The sequence below is a fragment of the Oreochromis aureus genome, linkage group 5, assembly GCF_013358895.1.
Source record: "Oreochromis aureus strain Israel breed Guangdong linkage group 5, ZZ_aureus, whole genome shotgun sequence".
Classification (NCBI taxonomy): domain Eukaryota; kingdom Metazoa; phylum Chordata; class Actinopteri; order Cichliformes; family Cichlidae; genus Oreochromis; species Oreochromis aureus.
Window position 1 is genome coordinate 28538979 of NC_052946.1, and position 12629 is coordinate 28551607.

At 39.3% G+C, this 12629-nt stretch overlaps 1 protein-coding gene across 4 annotated transcripts in view; it reads right to left on the reverse strand.

The window, feature by feature from the left end:
- The window catches only part of ptprt (protein tyrosine phosphatase receptor type T), a 313011-nt gene that overhangs the window by 175216 nt on the left and 125166 nt on the right, over window positions 1-12629 (reverse strand). For all 4 annotated transcript variants that reach the window (XM_039612110.1, XM_039612109.1, XM_039612108.1 and 1 more), the window contains exons 9-10: window positions 5762-5877; window positions 4629-4809 (exon numbers count right to left, since the gene is read on the reverse strand). In XM_039612110.1, coding sequence (XP_039468044.1) covers window positions 4629-4809; window positions 5762-5877 — 297 coding nt within the window. The remainder of the gene's footprint in view (window positions 1-4628; window positions 4810-5761; window positions 5878-12629) is intronic.

Below are 12629 nucleotides of genomic sequence, written 5' to 3' on the forward strand. Positions count from 1 at the left end.
GACACTGAAATCAAGGAATCGTGCAAAGACATTAGAACATTAAGAGAGGAGCCGAAGAGCATTATGACAGCATTATGTCACTGGGACCCAAGGGGGACCTATGCAGACTCAGAGATTCAGAAAGTATAATCTCCACTTGACAAGAACAACAAGATTTCCATAAGTGATATAGAGAGCGCCAAACAAAGGCTCACATCTCTGGCCACCAGGCCAAAGAGATATACCAGAAAAGCAAGGGTCAACAGAATAAATGGCTCCAGGTTCCACTCTCAGCTGCAAGGGGATAATAACACAAGGGCAAGCACACCCACAGCTGAAGCTGAAAAAAACTGGGAGACCATCAGAGCGATAGAGGAGTCAGACAACAACAATGCTAAGTGGCTAGTGGACGTAAAAGCCAATCACAGAAAAAGAACAAGTCAAACATAGCAGTACTTACAAACAAACATCCAACAATATGTGTCAGTCATAAAGAGCTAGACAGCACTAGGATTTGACGTGATCTATGCCTACTCACATGCCTACAGCTAATAACACTCCTTAAACATCAGAAAGCAGCACAGGCAAACACTCTGGCTTGCTAACAGAATGACATTCTGATCATGAAGGATATAATACCTCAGAACTACTGATAAATTACCTCCCTCTTTACAACATGTTTTTTTTTTCTCCTGGGCATCACAGTAACCAGTAGGCAAGCACAGCTAAGAAAGAAACTAGAAACAGCACCAGAGGGTCAAAGCACCAGCTACTAGTTGATACAGCAATATACCTCTCTTAAGACCAGGGAGTCAATCTGAGCACCACCTGAATTGACTACAAGACAAGCTACAACTCCGCCAATTCAGTCCTTCATCTGTAGGTCATTAGGTTTCCAGAGGGCAGGTTAGTGGACATGCAGGACAGTTACAAATACATAAGAAAGTAACGGACATTAAGAAAACACACCAGGAACTAGAAAAAGCAAGCCTGAAAGACAGGACAGAAACTCTGATCATGGAAACACATGAACACTACCTAAACACCAGACTGATAGAGGCCACAGCCAACAGGACCCAGGTTGGATTGGCTTGCAGACAGTCCAGCACATAGTAATGGTATATAAGACACAAGCTGGGACAGCATACACTGAGAGGCAGAACCAGGTGGCTGAGATAAAGCAGCATTTATGCTGCATATGGATTAGAAGTCCCGATGGGAGGTGGTCAAAACAACAGGCACTTTAGGAACCGAGCTTGAGGAACACAAACATAGTAGTGATTAAGTTATTGTCCTGGCATGATGTGATGTAGTGGGAACCTGCCTCTGTTTGACAGGGAAAGGCAAGGTCCTAATTTTTGTCTGCTCTAGTGTAGTGTAGCTTTTAATGGTTTTATCTACGTATATAGAGAATTTTAAGAAGGGATTTCCATCTTGTGTATAGTTACTGTAGTTATAGGCGTTATTCTTGTTAATTGAGATGATGGAAAACATTAGTATTACTTCATAACTCTAATCACTGTACAGAACATCTTTCTGCCGATCTTTTTATCAAGGAGCAATGGCTTTGATAAGCAATGCTTATCAAATAGGATATATAATACTGGATCGTAAATCTCTTTGAAAGGTAGCAATGTTTCACAAGTTGCATCAGCAGTCTTGTTGTTGCTTCTTCTGTAATTGTTATTATAATTTGTAGACAACTTTAAGTTAGAAAGGCACATTTTGCAAAGTGCTTATAAATGGTAGTCCAGCCAGTTTATGAGAAAATTAGTATTCAAGCCAAATATAATCAAGCAGAGTAAACATGAAAAACCTTTATCTTCTTAGCAGCATGGCACTAAGAAACTGTTTTTCTTTTCTTACACTAATAGATGTGTCAGCCTAATAGTGGTAGTTGCCTCACAGTGAGCTAAAGCTAAAACGTTCATGACTTAATGTGATTTGATAGACTGTGTGTATGTGCATGTTAATATGCTTTAATCTGAAAGGTAAAACAATTAAAGAGGACATTATTAAAATTGCTCTTATCCTGAGATTACTTTTACAAACTAGGAGAGCATGGTCCTTGTGAGTAAGCGAAAAGTAATTTCATGTCTTAATTGCAAATCCCCAAACACAGGCTCAAGTTTATTTCCATTTTATAGTATAAGCACAATAAAAAAAATTGGAAAACCATATATGTTTATGCATGTGCATGTGAGAGAGCAAAAGCTTCACTCACAGGAGCTCCAGCTCTATAAAGCTATTACCATACAAACAGTAATTAGCCTCCATGTGAACAATTGCTGTTCTGTTCCCTAATTACTGAATTACAACCAGGAGATTAACGATGGTTAAATAAAAAACAATTAAGAACAAAACAATTAAGCCTTTTTTTCCCTACCCCCTCAAAGCCATTGGTACTCCCCAGTCATGTTAGTTTTTTTTATTTTAAGGGTTCAGGCAACTTATATTATCTGTGTGCTCGTCTAGCAAAGGTAGGAATTTCAGACTGAGATGTGATGTTCCCCAGAAGCTAAATTCAGAGAATATTAGTTATGAGATCAGGAGAAGAACAGTGAGCCCTGAGGAGGGCGGGAAAGAGATAAGAGATTTGGGATCATTAGAACAATGTTTTTATCCTGCTTATCAGGCACTGCTCTAATGCTATTCCACTTTATCGCAGGCATGTTGTTGAGAGAAATGTGAAGTATCAATGAATTATTACTAGCTGTGGCGAGGGTATACACTCTGTTCTGAATTAGTAGAACATGGAGCTCTCTAGAAAGAAAAGGAAGGAACAAGTTTAAAATGTGGTTGTTTAGAAATAACCCCTACCGCTGGAGTAGTCGAGGTTTAGGCTATAATAATGCATGCTTTTAGGCTCCATAGTATGTACTGTAAAAACATCCTGTTCAAAAGTCTACTGCTAAGACAACCATGTTTATTGTGTAACTTTGAAAGCAGCAAGGATCAAACCTGTGTGAGTGTATTTCTACTTTATTTGTAATTGTTGTTATGTTCCCTTAATGCAGTCTCATGGATTACTTTACTTTCTGACTTTAGCTGATATAAAAATTCTGTGTGACAATGAGTCCTATTACAAGCAACCACATTAATAATTTTTGTTTGAAACAACTGTTTTACATTTGTTTCCTGGGTTATAAATTGCAAACAATCTGGGATCATGTTTTATTTGTCTTTATGGAATACACCTGGCCTCTTCCTGTTAATAGGCTGTCCTATTAACAGACCTACTGTCAATCATTTATCTAACTTAAGGTTCAAATTTTCCTTCAAATAAAATCATGCTTATTTCTCCCAGGACAAAGCCAGAGGATTTGTCCTGGGAATACCTGACTTCAGGCCTGGACTGGTAATCCAGCACACCGAACATTTTCCCGGCGGGCTAACGCACTTTTGGGCCAATAGGCCAGCTTGAGGGCTGCTGCGTACTGGCTGTACAAGAACTGACAGCAGCCCATTTGTTCATTTTCATTACTGACACTGGATTGTCCAATCTCTTAATGTGACAGACCACTCCCCTACATTTGCTGTGCACTCATGCACCTTGTAGAAAAGATTTTGTGAGGAAGAAGGGGCGAGAAGGTGGAGCTGGAAAGCTGAGAGAAAACAATAAATAGAAACTACAATGAATGCAGCAAAATGTGTCAAATTGCACCATGAACAGTAGTACCAGCAACAACTAGTAAGCAGGGCTCACAGACACAGGAGGCTGCTGCTGCTAGCACCATCTGTGGAGAAGTGAGGAAGAGATGAGGAAGGTGCAATTCATGTGGTAAGAAAATAAATGGAGGAATATAATTAGGAAAGGAGACATTTAAGGATTCAGGTAAAATGAATGGCTATGACCATGAGCCGTTGCTAACTGCTAACTTTTAATTACGTTGCTTTTAATTAATGTCACATACTGCAGTGCAACTAAGAAATAACCCAACAGCAACTGTACCAACCTGATTAAAACTGGTTTCAATACATAAAATCAAACAGAAACAAATGAAATATATTATATATACATACACACATATATATATATATATATACACACATATATATATACACATATATATATATACACACATATATATACACACACATATATATACACACACACACACACACATACACACACACACACATACATACATACATATATATATATATATATATATATATATATATATATATATATATATATATATATATATATATATATATATATATATATATACATACACATACACATATATATATATATATAGGGGCAGGGATAGCTCAGGGGCAGGGATAGCTCAGTAGGTAGAGTGTCTGCCCCATGATCGGAAGGTCGGGGGTTTGACTCCACTGAACGGCTACCCTGAGGTACCCCTGAGCAAGGTACCGTCCCTACACACTGCTCCCCGGGCGCTGCATTGGTGGCTGCCCACTGCTTCACTGGGTGAATGGGTTAAATGCAGAGGAGTAATTTCCCTTCGGGGACTAACACAACACACTTTACACTTTACATATATAGACCAAAAATGCCAGGGCCCATTTTTTTGTCCCAGTCCAGCCCTGCTGTCTGCTAATATGTTGGATCAATATTACATTATAAAGTATACTAATAAACATGCTTATACATTTTTCCAATCAGGGCTTTCACTCACCATCCTCCTCCGTCTGTTTGACTATCTCTTCACTCTCCTTGCTGCCCTCGGGATTGGCCAGGACAAGCCGCAGCCTAACGGTCACAAATGGCCTCAGTCCCCTCAAAGTGTAATGTGATGACGTTTGGATTAATTCTTCGGCTACAAACTCCTGCTGGTTGAACACGTACTGGTACTGCACCTGGAAAGCACAAGAAGAAACATGGGAGATTTCGCTTTTTGGTAAACAATAACAGTGACAAATCCAGAGCTGCCCTCACGTAATATACTTGGAAAATATTAATAAAATAATAACAATATAATTAAAAAAGTCAGCAGTATGATGTCTGTGAAGGTTCTCAGTCATCCAGGTCATCGTAGTCATTGGCAAATGTTAAGCTCACCCGAAACCTTGGCTGATTGTGACCTACACCCGTTTTCACACCTTGGCTCGTGTGATTAGGTAGAGGATCATTAGGGGGCCCATTGTCCCTCTTGGGGGGGACACTGTCAGAGGGCTTAAACCTGGGACTCTCTACCATTTGACCCTAGAACTGAGGAAGCTTCTCAGATGAGAAGTGAAACGTCTTCAAGGTACTTAAAGAAGTCCAGACGTTTTTCTTTCCAGGCTCCCTGATCTTTGTAGCATACAATAAGAGGATCTGGAGACTCACTGTTTGAGTCTACTAGGGGAAGGGTCAATGTAAATCAATGTCAATGTAAATGTTTCAATGGTAAAACATTTACTTCTATGTGGTCTCTATCAGGAGGGCTATCCATAGGGGAAAAGGAGTTACTGAGTGATTCCATGTGTGAACTGCCTCTGGGTCGTCCTGTGTTTGACACCACTCTCCACCGCAATCATCAAAACATTAGATGAGGTCATATGTCTTGAAAGAATGGTGTTCTATCCAAAGTATGGACAAAAACTGTGACAAGTCCTCAGGTCAGCTTTCGGCCAGTTAGAACATGCATTCCCCTGCTCTCTTTCCCACATTTCCCATCTATCATCAAACTATCATAAATAACAGAAAGATATGAAAAATAATAAAGTTAACTGGCAGTTGATTTTTTTTCCCATAAACTCTGCTCCCAGTCCTTATTGATTCCACATAGTAACCTAATGGTGGAGAATAATTAATGGTTGTGCTTACCGTCAGATTGTAGCTGTGGCAGCGTGTCACAGCGTAGCCAAAAGTTTCCCATTGTACTGTCAGCTGGCGGGCTCTGACATCCACCACATTGACATTTTGAGGACCGTGAACTGGATCTGAATGAAACAGAGATGGACAGAAACAATAGCTTGTTCTTAGAGTGAGCTGGAGGAACAGCAGCCTCAAGTAAGGGAAGAGTGTATGGGTACTAATTCCTTAGTACTACAGTTCCATCTATTTGACTTAAATAAGGGGTAAGCTACACTCCCTGGAACATTTTGTTGGCTTCCAAACTACAATTTGCAGGTCAACTCAATGCTGCTGATTTCAAACAAGTATTTTTTTTTTAAAATCAAGCTTGCAAGCTCTGGCATTTACCAGATTCAGTTAGTCAATTTATTCACTGACAATAATGGCAAGGAAATTATGACAGGCCATAAAAGGCTTTTAAAAGGATCACGGGTCCCCACCTCTCATCTGTTAAATAACAGACATTCTGCCTCACCACTAGGCAGTGCTACGACATTACAAAGTTCAGATTCAGGGTATAATGACACAAGTCTTAATCTGCAGACATTAGCAGTTGTATTACTTCCTTTGCCATATGTGATGCTCAGTCTCTCGCTCTCTCTCACTCACACACACACACACATCCAGGGTGTCACTATAAAGGGCATTTAATTGATTACTTTTGCATGAATTACTTGTAGACCTTCCATAAGCACAACTTGGCAAACCCGCAAAATGTGAAAGAAATATTCAAACAAACACGTATAAAACCACATGAGCTTACATGAACAACAAGCAACAAGCTCAAATTGGCCCACCTACACCCATGCAGCAAAACAGCTACACACAACAACACATCCCCTCACAGTTTTGTTCTAGCCATATGTTGGGCTCTCATCCCCAGGTTTGTCTTTCACAACTGACTGCACACTAACAAGCTTGTTCAAACCAATCTTTCTTTCTGCCTAATTAGTTTCTATCAGCTAACGATGGCATCCAAAACAGGTCACTGTATAATTAGTGAAGCTATTAAGCATATTTCTCCAATCAAAATGAAAACCATTATTCTAGGTGAAGTTATCTCTAAAAATACACATATTGGAGAAATAATGAAGAATGAAATTGATTATTTCAGACACTTGTCAGAAGAAAGAAACACAGCTAATGAATTTTTGGTATTTGAGAGTATCCTTAACTATTATAACCAAGGAGTTTACCCTCAGACTTTAAAGATGTAAGGTCAAAACATTTTACTTTTTTAAAAATTAGAATGGATACTTAAGTTTAATTGAGTCAGATTTAAAAAAGAAGAAGTAGTAAAAATATTTTTTTGACTTTTCAGGTTTTTCCACTAAACATCTTATTAAACTTCTGCTTACTTGTTTAATTTAGAAAAGCCTATCAAAGTGAAGGCTAAGGTAATAACCTTTGGTCTGATACCAAAAGACTGCATGAATGCATCTGAGCGCATTAGAAGATTTTTCAAACAAGCTTCTTAGTATAATGGGACAAGATTAGACCACAGCAGCATGGATAAGCCATCTTAGAGGCCATCTTAGACATGAAACATATGTTACAGGACTTCTTGTTGGTGACGTTTTATTACTGTTGTGTTTGTGACTTTGGGTGAGACTTTAGACTCCCTGGGATGCTTTATGGTTTAAAGAGTCTCTGTTTCTACTTAAAAGACCAAAGCCTTTGAAGTAATCTACTATTCCTGGATAAAACTGTGGCACACTGACATTTGGCAGCCTAGAAAGCAGCAGGGGGAAGTAATATAACCAACTTATAGCCCAATCTTCAGGTCAGCACAGCAGGCAATATGCTTTCACACAGCCCACATACTGTCCGCAGAAAATGGGACTTTACTACATCTGACTGAGACTAATGCAGATGGGCTGACGGGCTACTCTTGCTGCATTTTCATTTTATTCAAGAAAAAAAAAATTTGCAGGTCAACATGCAGCATTTGGGATACAAGGGCCGCCCACTTAAAGATAACTTGCTTTTTACCCAACAGGTGATAATCACTCGTCTATTTGTCAGCAGCAGGACATTTGGCAAAATTTCATGTGAATTTTCTTCAAATCTGTTTTGAAACGTAGTGTGATGACAAAGTCAGATCAAAAGTGAACAGTGATGCTCACATTACTTCCCCATTTTACACTGCATTAAATCAATGTTATCTTTATTATGAGGTTGATAAGTTGAATCTGCCTCCTCATAGTTTCACATCACAAGCTGTCTGAGAATGATTTTTAATCTAAAGCACAATGACTGTTCACTTAGAAACACAATCCCATCCCAAATCCCATCTCCATCCTTTTTTTCCCCCAAACTGGGCATTGATCTGCGAAAAACTCTGTATGTATGGAGAGGGCATGGTGGGAAGCAGAATAGACACAGGTGAGCCAGTTTGAACACAGGTAAAAACAGAAGTAGCCAAACTATAGCTCTAAGATAAAAATGTGCAGAGCCGTGTAAATGTAATGACTTAACAGTATTTTAATTGTTCAGCTGATCTGTCCACCTGTGCTGCTCTCTCACCCGCATGCTATTGTGTGCTATATTTGGTTTGGTTTTTTTGCGTTTCGGCCAGACATTGTGCATTATGGAGAGTCAATACCACTACTCAAATGGGTGCATGGTAACGTCCTCTGCCGCCCCACCCTAAGGGCTATGCTGTAGGTCATCAGCAATGCCACAGGGGGCCAATATGATCATCAGCTATGGAGTAAATCGCTCAACCCCTGTGGGAAGATTAAAGCTTTTATTATACTGTGTTACAGACATGGACAGCTGGAGGCGTGATGGCCGAGTAGTCATTCCTGTTCTACTTCTTTGAAGTCCATCACCTGGGGTGTGTGCATGGTTTATAATGTAAAGTCTCCACAAACATATTTGCACAGTCACAAAAAAATTGGCAGACACACAAATGTCCACACTGACTGTGATGACGAATTTACATATATTTACTTGGACCTGGCAGACTCGCAGATGCAAAAAGTATAATTAGTCCTTGGGCTTCATCTCCATCATTAGGTGAAGTTTCTCAGTCTATGGTCAAATAAGCCTAAATTTAAAATATAACAGATTTAAGTGACAAATATACTAGATAATTAGCTTTTGTTTGCGGACTGGGTTGATTACAATCCTGAATAGTTGGTCATTCAAATAGTCACTCAGGTTGCTGACATCTGCTAGAAGCATACAGGACTGCAAACACACTTTTTCTAAGTGTGCTCCACAGTGCAGTGACCACATCACTGGTCGAATGATCTGACTTTTAAAATGAAGGTATGTTTAATTACCCTGAAATTAAGTTTTGATTGGATTCATGCTTAAGATATTTTTCCAAGAAAGACAATATCACCGTTTCCATGTAGCTAGCCGATATTAGATAATTAACATTTTAATGGGATTGCCCCAAACAAGTAGTTTTTTGTGCCATAGAATAGAATAGCCCTTTATTGTCATTGTAGATGTACAATTAAATTGTAGGTGCTCCACACCAACTGTGTCAGAATAAAATACAAATAGTAGACGGCAGGAATAAACAGGAGAAATATATACAAAAATAAGAGAAAGGCAGACATTATAGAACAGAATAGTTGGAAACTGCTTAGAAGCAGTGCAAAGAAAAGACTTGAGCAGGAAAGATTGAGTGGCCTGAGTGATGGGGGTAACTCAGACAATGGCTCAGATAGGTGGGGTGGGGTGGGCAGGGGTGTGGGGGGATAGTGTTTGTTAACAATGTGAATGCCCCAGGGGAAGAACCTGTTTGTGATCCTGGAGGTGTTGGACCTGATTGACCAGAGGCCCAATCAGAGGGCAGCAGGTCAAACAGGTCATCGGGTGCAACAGGTCACCTATGATGGCCAATGATTTTTTGGGCAATGTTAATTACCCTCTGCGCAGCCTTCCTGTTCTCAATTGTGGCCCTTGCGTACCAAACAACCAGGCAGTAGGAGAGCATGCTCTCCACTGGCTGGTCCAGGATATTCTTCCCCAGGACAGGAAGTGCAGCCACTGTCGGGCCTGCTTTACCAGCGCGTTGGTGTTGTGCATCCAGGTGAGATCAGTGAACCTGAACTTACTGAATTACATGAGTGGTTTCAGATGATGGAAAGAAACAAAGGACTTAATTCTATGACTTGCTGTTTTCGAACAACAGTCTTATGATCCATTCAGACCAAGAATGCCTAAAACCGTCTGTACTTTTCTCCTCTCTTTTTACTTTTCATTCAATATCAAGTAACTACACAATATCAAGCTGGTGCTCTTTTTTTTTTCTTCTCATGTAGTGTCATCTAAATATTCATTTCCATTGTTGAATTGTTCTCTATGCCATATAACCATATACGACTGCAACAATATAAACAGTAACAACAGACAAAATTTCCTCAAAATGATTAGGCAGTAAAATCTTTTCTGAAAAGTACCCTCCGGTTGGAGACAAAACAAAGAAAGATGCTGTTTTAGATTTCTATAGAGAACACATTTGAACTAACCTTCAAATATGCATGCTTAAGCAGATCAAGTAGCGTACCTACAGGAAACGCATACTGTAATTCCTCAATTACAAAGGCATAATCACTCACTCACTCAGAGAGAAATAAGTAATCAGGTTTCCCCAAGAAAAGCAATAGATCAAAGCTTCCCTCACTGCAATGCCTATTGTTTCTAAACAGACTAAGAATACAGCACAGAACGGCTAAAAACAAACCAAACCAAAAACAGCTCCACAAATCCCCCTCACCAACTACCAGCCCTGACCACTTAATCCAGTAGTCTTTCAGTTTGGTATGATCTGAACTAATCTTTCAGATTATCCGTCTCATTCCTAGTTGGACCCGGATAAACAGATTCTTAACTTCTATTTATTAAAGCAGAGAGAATTAGATTGTAATAGCATGCAAACAGAAAAACAGATCAAAGATTCCACCAGTGACCACTTCACTGCTTTATGAAATGTTACATTGTATTATATATTTATTATATTTTTTGTTTTTTTACTGCTGTATACAGTAATTATGTTCAAATTTTAGTTTGGATTATCATCCAGCTCTATTTCTTCTCTTTATAAACCAAAGTAAAGAAGTGTGCTGTAAAGTTGTGGAGAAGGAATGCAGGGAAGACTGGGAGGAAACGAGTAGGAGAGGTTATTTGAATTATTACTTTGTTTACATCGTTAAGTTGATGATGGTGTCTCCCAGGCTGCCCTTGGTCATGACAAATGCCAGATTTGCCACATCATCCATCTGATTTATTCTCTCCTCCTGCCCTCTTCTCCACTCTTTCTTTACAATCACACTACTTCTATATTCTTCTCTTTAACATCAGCTTTGCATCTCTTGTCGATGTTTCTGAAATCACCTCTGTGCCAAAGGATGATAGTGATGCAGGATGAAAAGAGTCACTTAGATAAGTATAGACAAAAAAAGACAAAAAAGGAGATGTGTAGCGTAACCACTGAAAAAGGAAAATAAAGCACAAATTGACATATGGGATAAAAATAGAGGTCAGTTACATGCAAGAAGAACAATTGTATCACTCCACAGGGAGACAAACCCTGTACTGGGCAATGTTTCCACCCTCATTAATCAGGGCTGGTCAAGGGTTGGCATGTTAGCCATCACACACTGTGAAAGGGCATTGTAGATGGCACAGCTGGCACACAATGTGACAAGGCCAAACAGTGGGCCATGTTGCAGCCAGACATGGACCCTCTTTCTCTATGGTGGACCAGAGAAGTAGTTCTTAATATTAAAAGGACTACAGAAGCTACCTTTAGCATTTTTCTTTTAGCTTAGCACTACAAAAAATACATCTACTTTACTATATGACTTGCATAATGAAGAGTTTACATACATTGAATACAAAAACTATCAAAAAGTCCTCTGATGCTGATATTAAGTAAACTGTATTTCAAGGTTTTGACTGTCCCAAAATGAGACAATTCAGCTGTAATTCAGTTTTTTTAGCTGTACTGGAAACTGGATAGTGTGGAAACATGAAATATGTGAAATGCAAATAGAAGCTTGTCCCCATGACAATTCTAGCGTACAATAATGCCAGAGGTTAAATGCAGGATCACCAAACTCAAGCCGTTTAGCACTTTTACTTTTCTTTGACTTTTCTACAACCCCAGCCTGAACTGTCTGTGATCATCTACACAAGAAGGACTAACAAGCACACAAGCCAATGGATAATGCTAATTCCCAGCTGATTTAACTGGAGGTAGTGATAAAGTTGTTTTGCCTGTCTTTGAAAGTACTTAAGGGCCCATTGGATGTTTTGGCAGGTAGATATCTAGTTCAGGCAAGAGCCTAGTGAGGCATTGTGTTTTGGAGTGCCTTTCTGAATCTGATGAATGAGCAGCAGAAATAGAGCCATTAATCCAAAGACTTTAGGGAGCCGTTCCAGGGAGAAGAGGAGAGAAAAAGAAGAGAAGGAATGGAAATCAATCTTACTGCCCCCCATGCTTCCTGTCCTCCTCTCTTGTTCTCCTTTTCCTTTTGTTTTCGTATCATTCCTTTTCCACCTTTTGAGGATTTTCCTTTAATTAACTGTTTACTCCTCGTTTTACCTCGACCAGTTCTTTTTTCTGCATAGAATTTATAACGATTAAAAAATTCAATCAATAATGACTTTTTTCATCTTTTCTCCAATATTGTCTTCCATTTGCCACTTCGGCTTTTTGTTCTGTATAATTTTTATAGTCACTTCCCTGTTTGTTCGACCAGTTTTGCACTTGGTTATAAAAATTCTTATTCAGAAATCTGCTGTCTGCAAGGTCCAGGGGAAATAAGCGTAGTGAAAAATGCAAAACTATGCATCACCTATGACAAAGGTTAGG